The 15,960-nt window shown below is 39.5% G+C and overlaps 1 protein-coding gene across 1 annotated transcript; it reads left to right on the top strand.

The window, feature by feature from the left end:
* Window positions 1–6,103: 6,103 nt before the first annotated feature.
* LOC108444376 lies at window positions 6,104–9,666 on the top strand. The gene is made up of 4 exons (XM_037538187.1): window positions 6,104–6,346; window positions 7,023–8,094; window positions 8,379–8,685; window positions 8,849–9,666. Exons 2-3 carry the CDS (start codon window positions 7,274–7,276, stop codon window positions 8,614–8,616), a joined length of 1,059 nt encoding a protein of 352 aa, XP_037394084.1. The 5' UTR covers window positions 6,104–6,346; window positions 7,023–7,273; the 3' UTR covers window positions 8,617–8,685; window positions 8,849–9,666.
* Window positions 9,667–15,960: the final 6,294 nt, after the last annotated feature.

Raw genomic sequence — 15,960 nt, 5'->3', positions numbered from 1 at the left:
AGGCCATTGCTCCCAATAACACCCCTCCAGGTCTCACTGTCGTTGCCCACGTGAGCACTGAAGTCCCCCAGTAGGACCATCGAGTCTCCAGGAGGAGCACTTTCAAGCACCCCTTCCAAGGACTCTAGGAAGGCTGGGTACTCTGAACTGCTGTTCAGTGCATAAGCACAGACAACAGTCAGGACCCGTTCCCCAACCCGAAGGCGTACGGAAGCTACCCTCTCGTCCACCAGGGAAAACCCCAACATACAGGCGCCGAGTCGAGGGGCTATGAGAAAGCCCACACCTGCCCGCCACCTCTCACTATGGGCAACTCCAGAAAAGAATAAAGTCCAGCCCCTCTCAAGGAGATTGGACCCAGAGCCCAAGCTGTGTGTTGAGGTGAGCCTGACTATATCTAGCCGGTATCTCTCAACCTCGCGCACCAACTCAAGCTTCTTTCCCCGCCAGTGAGGTAACGTTCCAAGTTCCAAAAGCCAGTTTCAACAACCGAGGATCAGAACCCCTACTACTGCCCCTCCCATCGGTGGTGGGTTGATGGGAGGGGGGACGCATGTAGCGCCTTCGGGCTAGGCCCGGCCAGGCACCATGAGTGAATGCCCAGCCACCAGACGCTCACTGGCGAGCCCCTCGCCCAGGCCTGGCTCCAGGGTGGGGCCCCGGTAACCCTGATCCAGGCAGGGTACACAAGTCCTGCTTTCTTGTTTTCATAGGGGTGATTATGGATCACGGGCGGCATGGTGGTGTGGTGGGTAGCGCTGTCGCCTCACAGCAAGGAGGGCCTGGGTTCGATTCCCCGGCCGGGCGATCAGGGTCCTCTCTGTGTGGAGTTTGCATGTTCTCCCCGTGTCTGCGTGGGTTTCCTCCGGGTTCTCCGGTTTCCTCCCACAGTCCAAAGACATGCAGTCAGGTCGATTGGACATGCTAAATTGCCCCTGGGTGTGAGTGTGTGAGTGACTGTCTGTGTCTGTCTGTCTGCCCTGCGATGGACTGGCGACCTGTCCAGGGTGTATTCTGCCTTTCGCCCAAAGACTGCTGGGATAGGCTCCAGTGACCCTGATGGAGAAGCGGCTTAGAAAATGGATGTATGGATGGATTATGGATCACAATTTGTCTGGCCTGTCACCTAGGACTAGTTTGCCATGGGAGACCCTACCAGGAGCTTTTGCTCCAGACGAAATAGCTCCTAGGATCATTCAAGCACACAAATCCCTCCACCACGATAAGGTGGTAATCCATGGAGAGGTCTTTCAGTCCATTTGTATGGAAAATGTTTGATTGAATCATTCAGTTCAGCCAAAGATGTGCACTTCTTTTTGACTCAACCGTCAACAAAGCACAATGCCAATTCATATGGCACAATGCCTTCAGCAAATCGTGTGTGATATCCGGTGGGTATCCAGAAACCAAGTGGAAATTCTGCAGTTTAGCAGTCAATGCACATTGCTCTTTCACACCATGAGAATGTACCAGTGAAGGATTTTCTTGTGGAACTTGGATATCCTGAGCATGAGTTTCCTTTGTCCTAGTAGTGAATGTTCCAGATCTCATTTCATCTGACTTTAATTCAGAACATTGCCCAAAACAAAACCTGCAAATATATGGGCCTGAAAAACTCTCAACAAGGCCACTTATTGAATGGGGACCAAGATTACATAAATGTTAGTTGGCACTCAATCATTTCTTCATGAAAATTCTGTTTTATCTAATATCAGTCTGGTTTCAGAGAAGGTCACAGCACTGTCACTGATACGACACTGGTTTAAAATGATCTTTATTCAGACATGGACAAGAAGAAACATTGTGCAGCTGTTTTATTGACTTAACAAAAGCATTCGACACAGTTGATCACACTCTTCTTTTACGGAATTTAGAAAAGATTGGCTTTGATGCAACTGCTCTGGAATGGACCCAAAACTACCTCACTGACAGAAATCAATGCATGGCATTGAATAATTATAAATCAGATTTGAGATCTGTTAAAGGCGTACCACAAGGTTCAATTTTGGGTCCAGTTTTATTTAATAAATACATAAATGATATTGCTGCCTCTGCTTCTAAATCAGACTGCAAAATTCACCTTTATGCAGATGACATGATTTTATATTGCTCAGCTGATTCTATTCATGCTGCAACAAGAAAATGACAGAGTTCATTTAATGCTCTACAGGTGGCATTATATAAGCACAAACTAGTTTTAAATGCCACGAAGTTCATGCTGTTTTACAGATCTCTTAATACTGATTTTAGTACTGTAAATATTACTACCCTGGCAGGATCCACTATTGATAGAGTCACAAAATATAAATACCTTGGCATATGGCTGGACGATAAACTCAGTTTTAAACCACACATAAATACACTAGTCAGTAAATGCAGACAGAAGCTGGATTATTTTTATAGACATAAGTCCTGTTTCCCCATGCACGCCAGAAAAAGATTAGTTGAAGCAACTTTACTATCAGTGTTGGACTATGGCAACGTTATCTATAAATATGCTCCCTCCAGCTCTCTCAAATTACTGGACCCAGTGTATCACTCTGCACTGAAGTTCATTTCTGGAGATCCGGACAGAACTCATCACTGTGATCTGAGCTGTATGCGAAAGTTGGGTGCAGTACGAAGGGAAAGACACTGGTTGATTTTTATTTATAAGACACTCTCCGGTCATTTGCCAGAATAAATCACTTCATTGATGAATACAAATAACTGTACTTATACTCACTCTAGTAATTGGATCAGCTGCCAGGAACCAAGAGTTTTACTGAACTGGGAAAATCTGCTTTTAGTTACACTAACTAGTGTAACTGGTTAGTGACTAAGTGTCACTTTTAATTTAAACTTTTAATATTGAACCACCTTCAGACAGCCTGTACCTGCTTTATTTAATCTTATTTATTCTTAACTTTAATTAATTGTTTAAGTGCTTCTTTTAGTTCTTTATTACTTTTTAACTTATTTTCATTATTATTATTATTAGTAGTAGTAGTAGTATTATATTTTTTATTAATCTGATCTATTTTTGATCTTAATCTCTTATCAATTAAACCTCAAGTTTTTATTATTATTTTTATCTATTTTTATCTTTCGCTGTTATTTTTAAATTTTCTTTTAATTTAAAATGATTAAATATAGATATTATTTTCTTTGTCATGTCAATCCCTGTTTTTGTAAATGCTCGGCTACACTGAAAATGTACTTCCGACTCAAAATAAAGGTTGATTGATTGATTGATTGATAGAAACACGAATCTCCAAAATAATGACTTTACAGGAGAAGACAAAAATGTTCTTTGAATGGAAGTTACTGTAACACAAAGTTATTCCCAGTCATCTGAAAGCATTTCTTTAGGTTTATTCATCTGGAATTTATTGCACAGTGTATAGAGCAGAGCAGGTGGTAGAATGACCTTCCCTTGAGTGTCCGAACAGCAGAGTCACTTTATGTCTTCAAACGTTAACTGAAGACCCATCTCTTCCAAGAACACTTATGAGCATTGTGTATCTAGATATCTGTACTGACTTTTGTACTCTGCAGCATCTAAGCTTGAGGTATCTTTTGTATTCTAGTCTATACGTAATAGCTAAGGATATTTTCTGAGTATACAGTGAAGCACCGTTGTAAGTTGCTCTGGATAAGGGTGTCTGCCAAATGCCTTAAATGTAAATGTAAAAACATGCAGTTCCAAAATAATGACTTTACAGGAGAACACAAAAATGTTCTTAACTTTAAATGGAAGTTAAAGTAACACGGAAGTTATTCAAAGTCATTTGAAAGCATTTCTTTTGGTTTGTTCATCTGGAATTTATTGCACAGTGTACAGAGCAGCTACAGAATTCAGATGATAGAGAGAAAACTAAAAAGGGACAAAAATGGAGATGTGTGTTTTGCATCGGACAGCAGCGATATGTTCTGACTAATTTACAACTCCTTCTGGGTAAATTAATTAATTGGATTTATAACACTTTTATGCCTTTTCATTTGCGGGGTAGGGAGGGGGGTGAACTGCAGAGGTCTTACCTTCAAGTTATCTGAAAATTCACAAGCGTGGATAGCATTCAATAGAGTGACCTGTTAACAATTAAATAATGTACATTACAACTAGGAATCACACATTTTTGTCAGTAACAGTATTATGGCTAAAGCAATTTCAGATGTCAACAAACACCAAACAATTTACAAAAAAACATTAAACTCGAAGTTACCAAATACAATCAATAAATATCTGCTGTATTTAACATTTCAGATTGGTGGTGAGTTTCATTGATACTATAACCATTTCAGACAAGAACTAACATTAACATTAGACAAAGTAGGTTATATAACCTAGCTAGATAACTAAAATGACTAAAATAGTGTATGGCAGGAAACTGCCTAGGCAGCAGCTAGCTAACTGACCAAACTTCACTTATGCCTAGCTAGGAAGGCCGTTTATTCAAGCCTCTACACCACATATCAAAAATGATACAGAGCTAGGCATTTTGGGCCAACTGAACAACGCAAACAAACAACGTGAATTTCATTCCCTTACCGTTTTGGCTGCAGTGCTGCTCTGCAGAAATGGGTGTGAACAGTCCCGTTTTCTCTGGTGCTCCCCCAACTTTAAAATCAATATTAGATGGGCAATAGATGTCTATTTAGGGTAAAGTTTAATTAAAGGTTTCAAAATTAATACAAGTTTCAAAAACTGAAAAAGCTCTGTGAATTTGGCTTAACTTTGCTTGCAGGCTAACATTAACGCTATTAATGTTAGTTAATGTTAGTCAAGCATGCTAAGGTTATTAGCACACTGAAACATCTTACATTTCAAGTTATACTTATGGATTTAAGGTTAACCTTGCATATTCTACACTCTAGCAAAGTAATATTAAAATTAACTTGCCTGTAACAATTAATTAACACATACAACAGATGCAAAGACATTTACTGAAAGCAGTTAACCGAGAACATCCGCCATCTTTGTTGAAAATTGCCGCGTACTGCGTTTGACATCACAATAATAGAACCCTAACCCTAACCCACAAACTCATAACAATTAAGTTCAGTTAAATCCATCATGTCATGTATTTTTACTTAAACTCACAAACAGCACTCTGTTAAATAAAAACTTCACAGTTTCATGAACTCAAAAAGAGGAAATTGTTGAAGATAATTGATTTGTTAAATTAAGTGTAACTGTTGGATATATTTTAAGTTAGTTTTACTCAATCCAGTTAATGAATTGCAACATTAGGGTTTACAGTGTAGCATTTTCATTTTCTTTGGATCTTTACAGTAAAACTTTGCCATAACAAATCTAATATTAAAGCATAGTACACATTAGTCCTCATTAATATGAACTAGAATTCATGAGAATAACTAACATTATTTAGAAAATAACAACCCAAATCTAAATCCTATTTATGTGATTAGAATTTAGCTTTTCTTTTTTTCCTTCTGATTTATATTTTCTTTTAGGGTATTTCTATGATTATTTCATGGCTAAAACATGAAATATAAATTGCTCCTTTTGTCTCTTCAAAGAATGTCTGTTGTACTATAGACGGATTACATCCTAATGGAGGGTTAAATGATTACAGTGTAAAGTTAACAATAATACAATTATACAGTGCCCTCCACAAAAATTTGTAAAATGAGCTGTAAAAATATTCTGAATTATTTATCCTTTTGATATTTCAATTAGAATACTGCCAAAAAATCTAACATTTATTTAAGATTAGATATTATGAAAAAATATATTATTTTAAGAAAAAAAATATTTACTTATGACAAGAAGTACAAATACTTCGTTACCTTACTTAAGTAGAAATTTTGGTTATTTTTACTTTACTGGAGTAATTATTTTTTACTTCTACTCCTTACATTTTCACTCCATTATCTGTACTTTCTACTCTTTACATTTTAAAATAGCCTCATTACTGCCATTTCATTTGGACTGACTAATCGCGCCATCCGGATAGAGTGAATTTGATTGTGGTTGGATGAGAAGTATAAACATATAATATTCCAACACCCTATTGGTTTGTACGTGATCCATCGCACCTGCACAGGTCACGTCACACTCCAGCGAGGACGTAGCAGACGTACATAGCTTAGCATAAAGATGTCCGTGGCAGAGACTCAAGAGAATTCGAGCGAAGTGTCCCAACTAAGCACCAGCGAGGAGGTTGGTAGCCAGGAAGACCAACCAACCCTTGTACAACCCTGGCCGTACCTGGAAGAATTTTTCAAAATGGTTGGATGCAAAAACAACTCCTTTCAAATGCGCTGCAAGCTCTGCGCACCCAAGTACCACGAGCTAATGGCTTTCAAAAACTCGCCGTCTAATTTGAAAAAGCATATTGAGGTAAGTTGAAAGTTTATCAGTCGATTATTGACAAAATATTGTAGTAACCTAGTGACGTACTAATGGTAAGTTTGCTATTTTTGCTATAACTAGATTCATGCCAACACATACTATGGTTGCTTGCTAGCAGCAGGCTATAATTCAACATTGCAAGTTCGTTTGTTGGGCTCTTTGTGAGATTTGAAATTCGACTTCAGCCAAATGTTATCTGAGCTTATATTATTGCTATTTGCAATATTTGTAAGTTAATTGTGCAAAGCTATAGTCTACAGCTGGTTGATAAAGCATGTACTAAGGATAGGCATGATCCTGTCTGTGTATGAGAGCGCGTGCGCCTGTTTGGAGCAGGCCCCATGGCTTCTTGTAAACAGGTAATAGGCCCAACTACTGCAGTTTAAAATGAATTACATTTGGATTATGTAATCAATAATGCTACTTTTCAGCCATGCCAGCAGTTGCTTGTGGTCCTAAAACAGCTTTTAGTGGCAATATTATGGTCTGCTCAACATAATTGCATAGACCAGTGAAACTGCTCCCTAACTTGGTAGTCTGATCTTCATTCATGATCTTCAAGCATGACATTTAATACAGAGGAAGTCCTAGATAGTCTGAGCTTGTAGTTTGAGATAAAAAATACAAATCTCAATCTGTGTCTGTGCATTCGTTTTCTCCGCAGAAGAAACACCCCACTCGTCTAAAGAGGTACACGCAACTTACTTCAGCATCCCTCAAAAGGAAGTCATCCACTGAAGGTTCTTTGGCCCCACCCTCCAAACAAACCAAGCTGTGGGAGACTCAAAGAGTGTCCCAGGCAAGTGTGGATAAAGTTGTCCTCAAGTTCGTTGTCCAAGGCTTGCACCCGCCACATGTTGTGCAGCACAGGGCTTCATTGATCTTGTGCAACATCTTCGGCCAAATACAAATGTCATGACACGCAATACTGTTGTAAACAAAGTCACAAAGGCCTCTATTGAAATGAGAAGAAAACTGAAAGCTGCCCTTAGTGAAATTGAGTTCATAGCAACAACAACAGACTGCTGGACGGCACACCGTCGCAGTTTCATTGGTGTCACTGCACACTGGTTTAACCCCCAGACCTTGCAGAGATCTTGTGTTGCCCTGGCATGGAAGCAACTTAAAGGGTCACATACCTTTTCTGCCCTGGCTGGTGCCCTTAATGATATTCACACAGAATTCAATATCAGAGAGATCGTTCGCACTACAACTGACAATGGATCAAACTTCCTGAAAGCCTTCAGAATTTATGGGCAGACTGATGAGAACAACAATCCTGAACCTGTAGGAGAGAGTGATGGAGAAGAGGATGATGGTGGCCAAAATGATGATGACGATGAAGAGGAAAGCGTTGAGGGTGTTGAATTTGTTGATGCCGGAGCCCTGTTGGATGAAGATGACTACTTGGAATACCAGCTACCCAAGCACCATCGCTGCGCCTGCCACCTTCTCAATTTAGTGTCCACAGTTGATGCTTTGAAAGCAGAGGTCAACCCATTGTACAAGCGTGTGTCAAGGACCACATTTGCCAAATGCTCTAGCCTGTGGAACAAAAGTTCAAGATCAACCACTGCATCTGAAGTAATTAAAGACCACTGCAAACTCCAATTCTTAAGGCCTGTTGCTACAAGGTGGAATTCACTCTTCTCAGCCGTAGAAAGAATAGTGAGAATAACAAGAGAACAAGGCGAAGGAGCCCTTGCAGCTGTCTGCAGTGAACTAGATACACCCAAGTAAGAGTGTTTTTTTTTGTTTTTTTTTTTTTTTGTTTTTTTTTGCCTTTCAGTTAATGAAGTGATTAACAATAGATGAAGTCACAGTTTTATACTTTGAATGCTGTAGAACACGTATGCAGTCCCCATATTTACTATGGATGTGATTTGTAGAAACACAACTACATTTCTAAATGTCTCAGATGACAATATTTTTCCTTTTTAATTATGAGTTCCTCCAGTTGAAGATGCTACGTCATTTAGGCTAAGTATTCCATGTTGTTTGTCTTTTCTTCTTTGTACAGGTTTACTCCAGTGGAACTTGCATTTCTTGCAGAATATGCGAAGACAATGAGCCCAGTTGCAAAGGCACTTGATGTTCTTCAAGGTGAAACCAGTGTGCAGATGGGATGGTTGGTCCCCACCATAACTCTACTAAGGACCAAGCTCCAGCAACTTAACATTGCCTCCAAGTTCTGTGAGCTGCACTTATTTCAGGCCTTGAAAAACGCTTCGGAGAGATGCTTACAGATCCAGAGCTGATAGCCGCAGCAATTTTAGTTCCCAAATTTAAGACCTGCTGGACAAGTGACGAAAATATCCTCAAACTTGGTAAGTGTCTCACTTCTCAACTTCCCCTTAATATGTATAATTTCTATGGAGACAGTGAAATGAGTTTGAAATGTCATTTAATCTCACACACCCCACTATCCAATACATAATTATATTGTCATATAATGTAAGTTGTACTGATTGTTTTTTTTTTTTTCCACAGGCCTTGACTATATCAGAAGCCACTTGGACTGTCAGGCCGAGAATCACATCAGTGAGGGCTCCCAATCATGTGAGGAAGAGGACTTCTTTTCCTCCTTGAAGAAGACCAGCCCTCTTGAAACGACCCAGCAGTTGGATGCGTACCTGGGGTGCCCAATAGACAGAGCAGAGGTACTGAAGTCCTTCCCAGCTGTGTGCCAGTTATCACTTAAGCTTAATACGGCACTCCCTGCTTCAGCAGCCTGTGAAAGACTGTTTACTGTTGCAGGGCTGATCTTCAGGCCAAAAAGAGCACACACTGGCTCAAAGAACTTAGAACCAGCTGCTTTTGCGGCTGAACAAAGCCTATTGGTAACTTTTTGTTGCACATTCTGTGCTTGACTGATGTAGATGCTGATGTTGAAAGTTGGACCTTGTTGCCATTAGCTATAGAACTGAGCATAATACATGAGGAAGGCATCAATCAGGATTGAGGTTTATAATTTTTTTTTTTAATCACTAAGATTAATCGTTCATTTTGACAGCACTAACGTCTACTGTATATAGACAACCATATAAGTGTAATTTTTACTAAACCTGCCCTGGGTACACCAATTTTCTTGTCTTAGTTTTGTTATCAGTTGCCCTCACAGATTCCTGCAACTAAGCTTGGATGTACATTTATATTCCAATAAAGGTTATTGATAACATGCCTTTGAAGTTTGACTGCATCATTGCAATACTTATAGGCAACTAGTCATCATATGTTCCGCTCCATGAACACATGTTAATGATCAGTAGTATACATACTGTATATGGTTCTTTAATATTTGCATTGTACTAAAGTACATTCATTTTCAATGGGCATATGTGCCCATTTTTCAACATTAACATTTTAATATAACATTGTAGTCATTATGGCTTTTTAGGACCCGCTGGAGGGATTATGTCTCCAAGTTGGCCTGGGAGCGGCTTGGGGTCCTCTGGAATGAGTTGGAGGAAGTTGCGGGGAACATGGTCATCTGGGATTCTCTGCTCTCCCAACTGCTAACGCAACCCTCTTTGGACTAGCGGTCAACGATGATGGATGGATGATGGGTGGCCTGGTCACCAAGATGTTCTATGTACCTCATTATTTGCAAGTCGCTTTGGATAAAAGCGTCTGCTAAATGTAATGTAATGTAAAAGTGAGCAGTGGTTTTGATGTAGCAAAGAATTAAAGGTAACAGGAAATTTAACTCAAACCACTATTCCTAAACTGTGTAAAGGATGATATAACAGACAAGAGTGAAAATCAGTTTGTTTAAAGGAGAACATTTTATACAGGATTAAAGGGAAGTGTGAAGAAAAGCTTAAGACAGGAAGTGCTCAAGCTAGGTCGTGGGCAGGTCACCCAGGTCATCCTGAAACCTAAAGCAGAATAGCAAGCCAGTTTTACTGGCCTCAGCAACATTTGTATTTAATAGAGTTCTGTAAAGGTTGCCCAAAGTGCCAGACAACGGCACCTGAGAGAAAGTCTGAGCACCCATGATATTTCTATATCTATTCTATATTTCTAATATATCTATTGTAGACATGCCATTATCACGCTATGGATGTAGTGGGCCCTTAACAAAAGCTAAGAAGGAAGCCCGCTATATCCTGGTAATTTATGATTATGCGACACAATACCCAAAGGCATTTGCCCTGAGAAAGTCAAGACACAGCTTGGAAATGCCTTAATGCAGATCATTTACAGGGTGGGGTTACCTAAGGAAATATTGACAGACCATGATTTAAACTTCACATCCAAGCAATTTAAGGAGATTTTTGATGAGTGTACTGGGAACAGTGAATTTAAGGTACTGGTCAATGTAAGGTGGCAGTTCATCTAAGGTAGCAAATTATTTAAGGTGGTAGTTCATTTAAGGTAGCAAAGAATTTAAGGTGAAAGTGGAAGTAAGATAGCAGTGAATTTAAGGTATCAGTAAATTTAAGGTGGCAGTAGATTTGATCTGGGTGTAAATTTAAGGTGGCAGTGGATTTAAGGTAACAGTAACTTTACAGGAACAGTGTTTTAAAGGTAGCAATGAGTTTAAGGTAGCAGTGAATTTAAGGTGGCAGTGAGTTAAAGCAGTGGCTTTAAGGGAGTAGTAAATAGTATAGCAGTAAATTTAATATAGCAACTAATTTAATGTACCAGAAGATGTAATGCAGCAGTGGATTTAAGAAACTAGTGTAATTACATGCAGAGCCACCAACACCTTAGAACAACCGACACCGGCAAAACAACCACCTAGTAATATTAAAACTTTAACATCAACACTTTTCCACCATTTTAACATTTTACTATAATTACCTGGCTTTTACAAGTCAATTTAAAGTTTGATCACAAACTTTCCCATTTTATTTTTTTCTTGAACTCATTATTTTTTACATTGGACTTTCCATCTCAGCCTGTTGCACCTCTGTTTCAGGTTGATGCACTGTTGCAATTACTATGAATTATGGCTCAGTTAATAACTTTGAAATGTTACATTTATAGCTACACCTAAAATGATGATTCTTCCAGGGTTCCAGGGTAAACATTCAAGGAACTTTGTGTTAAAGGTTTTTTGCATTGTGAAATGATTCTTCAGATTGATGACAAGGTTTACAAGGCTTTTATATAACACTAAAAAAGGTTCTGCTATTGTCATGTCAAGCGTGTATCAATAGAAGAACTCTTTTTGGTGTTAAGTAATAGCCTTTCAAAAAGGTTCCATACAGAACCATATACAGCACATTCTCCATCAACCTGAGGAACACTTCTACAAGGCAAAGAACCCTTTGAGCCATCATCTATCTGCAAGTGACCGCAGAACAGGACCCCCCCCCACCAGACAATGGCCAACAGTCAGCTGGCTGATGAGCTTAACACCTTTTACTGCAGGTTTGAAAAGTCCAGCTCCACATACTCATCCAGCACAGACTCACACCCTCCTGTCATTCAGCCAGCCCTGAAGATCTGTGAAAAGGAGGTGCAACAACTCTTCAGGAGACAAAAAGTGTGGAAAGCACCAGGATGTGGTGACAGGGTGTCCTGTCTGAGGGTCTGCGCTGACCAGCTCGCACCAGTCTTTACAACACTCTTTAATAAATCACTAGAGCTATGTGTCATACCTTCCTGCTTCAATCGTTCCACCATACTACCAGTTCCCAAGAAAGCAATCATCACAAGATTGAATGACTATAGACCCGTTGACCTCTGTAGTCATGAAATCCTTTGAGAGACTGGTGCTCTCCCATTTGAAGAACATCACAGATCCTCTGCTAGATCCCCTGCAATTTGAATACCGAGCAAACAGGTTGGTGGACGACGCAGTGAACATGGGACTCCAGTTTATTCTTCAACAGCTTGAACATTCAGGAACATATGCAAGAATTTTATTCTTGGGCTTCAGCTCAGCCTTTAATACAATCACCCCAGGACAGCTACACAACAAACTACTCCAACTCAGCGTGCCAAGCCTCACCTGCCAGTGGATCACCAGCTTCCTCACTTGCAGTGAGCAGCAGGTGAGGTTGTGAAAGTTCACCTCAAACACCCAGATCATCAGTACAGGCGCTCCACAGGTTTGTGTCCTTTCACCATTGCTCTTCTCTCTGTACCCCTCAGTCAAAATCTTGACACATGCAGATGACACTACAGTCATTGGTCTCATCCGAGATGGTGATGAGTCTGCTTACAGATAGGTGGTAGATCAGGTGGTCCTTTGTAGCAGCCACAATAACCTAGTGCACAATAAACCAGTATTTTTTTCTAGCATCTTACTTACCTGCCATATTACCCCGCTGGTCTGTCACCTCATTGATCCCTTTCTCTGCCACTATATACCTTTAACTGCTGCTGCACTCAGCACTTTAACTTTAGACTCACACTTTGCACATTGTAAGGTTTACAGGTATGACTGTGTGTGTGTGTGTGTGTGTGTGTGTGAGTGAGGGTAGGAATGCAGGCTTTATTTTATCTTGTTATATTTTATATGTATTTTATCTTATTCCCTATATGTGAGTGTGTGTCTGATACTGTGCACTGTGAGCTCATGTAACCAAAACCAAATTCCTTGTATGCATAGCAAGCAAAGGGTTCTCTAAGTGTTCATGGTTTTGTATACAACCAGTTCTTTATTAAAGAACCCTTGACGAACCATAATTTTTAGGTGTTTTTGATAAGGTGCAATGTAATACTTTCTAGTTTTAAAAGAAATGCATGCTTTTAATTACTATGTAACATGCATATATGAGACATCACTGTAAGTACACATTATGATTTATTCTGTGACGTGTGTTTGAGGTATGACAGATTTAAGCAATTGAGCACGAGAGGGGAGTGTGTTATCGCGAAAGAACATCACGGCTGTAATCTGTTCGCAGGTAGGAGTCGAAGGCGATAACACACGACCTCAAATGTTCTACTGCTTTTATACAATCATTAAATAAATGAAGTAAAAAACAAATAAACTGGGCTGTGAACGTGGCATTTAATGTGTTTTAATGTTAGCGATTCCTTCCAAATTACAGTTCCTCAAGCAGCTTGTTGCTACGTCAGAGTAAGAAACTCCGCTCACTCGCTGCACAGCTGGCAGTTCGTTCTCCAGCTCCTTACACAGACCAAGTCACAGTCTAGGAATTTCGTGTCGCCTCATCTTCAGAGTCTGACCAAATCGGGTGGAGGTCAAATGTAATCTTCAAAGTATCCGTTTTCTGTTTCTTCTGGCAAAGTAAGAAGTAAAAACGTTCAAGTAGTTTGAGCGTCTACTATCAAAGTTGTTGCTTAGCAACGGCGTCTCAGCGGAGTGATACAGTGTTTGTGAAAAACCCGTGTTATTGCGAAATAACAGGACAGTTGGAAAGCCTCTCAACCAATCAGCTTGCGTGGTCACACATGCGTGTGTGGGTGTGTGTGGGTGTGTGTGTGTGTATATACACATTTTTTTTTTAATCTTTGTGCTTTGTGGTTTCTAGGTAACATTGATTGAAAACATAGAAATGTGTGGTTTTGTGCATTACGGCATTGCTAAAGGCAACCACTGCACTCATCACTGGAGACATTACTAATGGTGCACATACATGCTTACTCACACTTAGGCCCAGAAGCACAGCATCACAATGACGTGGGGCAGAAAAGCCACAGGTCACTGACGTTGATTATGACACTCACAGGGAATTTGTCAATTCTTGGCATCATGACAGTAAGAATTCCAAGTGCAAGTTCCAAGTGCTATTTATGATCTCTGAAAATAACTGTGTCTCAATTTTATGCAAATATTTAGGCAGTTCTGAATGGATATTAACTCTCATGTTTTGTTAATACTGGCTTTACTTGTGGAAGTTGCGTTACTTGTGTTGTGTTGTGTGTGTTAGAGTGTAAGAAAGAGATAGGAAGATATGTCATTAAATATCCTAAAATAAATGTTATGTAATTGTAATGAAATAATGGGGTCTGAGGTCTACTGGACTACAAACATAACAAGGGTTAAACTGAAAATCAGATAACAACTTCTATATAAGCGATACTAAAACATGATAACTTCTTTGGACAAATGTTTGGACACTATAGTTCAGGGGTGCCCCGTCCTGTTCCTGGACAATTCAGAGATGGCACAGATTTAGACACCTGTGGTAGAGGAAGAACAATGTTAAATATAAGCAATTGAGAACATACTTACTGGTAATATGAATGAATGGCCAAATGACATTTCAGCAAAATGATGTCTGCATTAAAATATGTAGATTGTTGTCCTATGCTTTCTTATCCCACCTACTCCTAACATGAGGCCTGTTTGCAGAGTTAAAAATCTAAGCAGCCTTGCGGTCTCAGAATTTCTCAGATGTGTCAGTCTTAATTGATTTTTCGGCTGAAAAAAAGAACGGGGCAGAGGCAATAGTAGCGACCAAGCTTCAAACTAGACAGGAAAATGTGGTTAATGAAACCAAGGCACTGTTAAAAGAATTACCTTACTGTGAGGAACAAAAAAGCAAGAAAACAAAAAGAGAAAAAAACGAGACAAGGTTAACTGCACAGCTGTGGAGGAACAATTAAAACCACCAGAAATAAGAAGTGAAGTGTTACCAAGTAGCAAAGTGCAGCTACAACAAGATGAGTCATTCAAACAACTATTTCTACAATGTGTAAAGGATGACATAACAGACAGGAGTGAAAATCAGTTTGTTTAAAAGAGTACATTTTATATAGGGTTAAAGGGAAGTGTGAACAAAGGCTTAAGACAGGAAGTGCTCAAGCTAGGTCATGGGCAGGTCACCCAGGTCATCCTAAAACCTAAGGCAGAATAGCAAGCCAGTTTTACTGGCCTCAGCAACATTTGTATTTAATAGAGTTCTGTAAAGGTTGCCCAAAGTGGCAGACAACAGCACCTGAGAGAAAGTCAGAGTGCCCATGATCATTTTATCTATTGTAGACATGCCATTATCATGCTATGAATGTAGTGGGCCCTTCCCAAAAGCTAGGAAGGAAGCCCGCTATATCCTGGTAATTTATGATTATGCAACACAATACCCAAAAGCATTTGCCCCGAGAAAGTCAAGACACAGCTTGGAAATGCCTTAATGCAGATCATTTACAGGGTGGGGATACCTAAGGTACTACTGACAGACCATGATTTAAACTTCACACCCAAGCAGTTTAAGGAGATTCTTGATGAGTGTACTGGGAGCAGTGCTCCTTCAAGAAGATAAAGAGAACTGTAGGCTTGTCCCATCACTAAGACTTTATTTCCACAATTTCACAACACTCATCTTATAAAAGCAGCACTATGGATATAAAACAAACGTTGACTATTCTCAAAGCCTGCCTTATAGTCAAATGCATAAAATTAAGAATGAATGAACACAGAGGTCCATATAAATTCCAATCACACTAATATTCCTCAAGACAATCTTTCAAAGTGACTCATAAAGCGTTAGATGTGTTTTATTACAAATTTGTTCAAACTGTGAATGTGACAACCATTAAAATATTTTTCTAAAATTTAGGGTCTGTTGAAAATTTGTTTATAAGGTGTTGCAGCGCAATAATTTCTCTAATAGCCAAAGTTTAAATTCATTAACAGCATACTGAAAAAATAAGATTATATATCAGAGACCTACACTGTT

The sequence above is a fragment of the Pygocentrus nattereri genome, chromosome 4, assembly GCF_015220715.1.
Source record: "Pygocentrus nattereri isolate fPygNat1 chromosome 4, fPygNat1.pri, whole genome shotgun sequence".
NCBI lineage: Eukaryota > Metazoa > Chordata > Actinopteri > Characiformes > Serrasalmidae > Pygocentrus > Pygocentrus nattereri.
Note: the sequence above shows the minus strand (reverse complement) of the source record. Positions and strands in the feature narration are given on the sequence as shown.

Excerpts from the sequence above, each read along its gene's own strand:
- LOC108444376 (XM_037538187.1), top strand. The coding sequence starts at position 7,274 with ATGACACGCAATACTGTTGTAAACAAAGTCACAAAGGCCTCTATTGAA. Across the intron at positions 8,095-8,378 it reads AGTGAACTAGATACACCCAA|GTTTACTCCAGTGGAACTTG; the intron begins GTAAGAGTGTTT and ends TTCTTTGTACAG.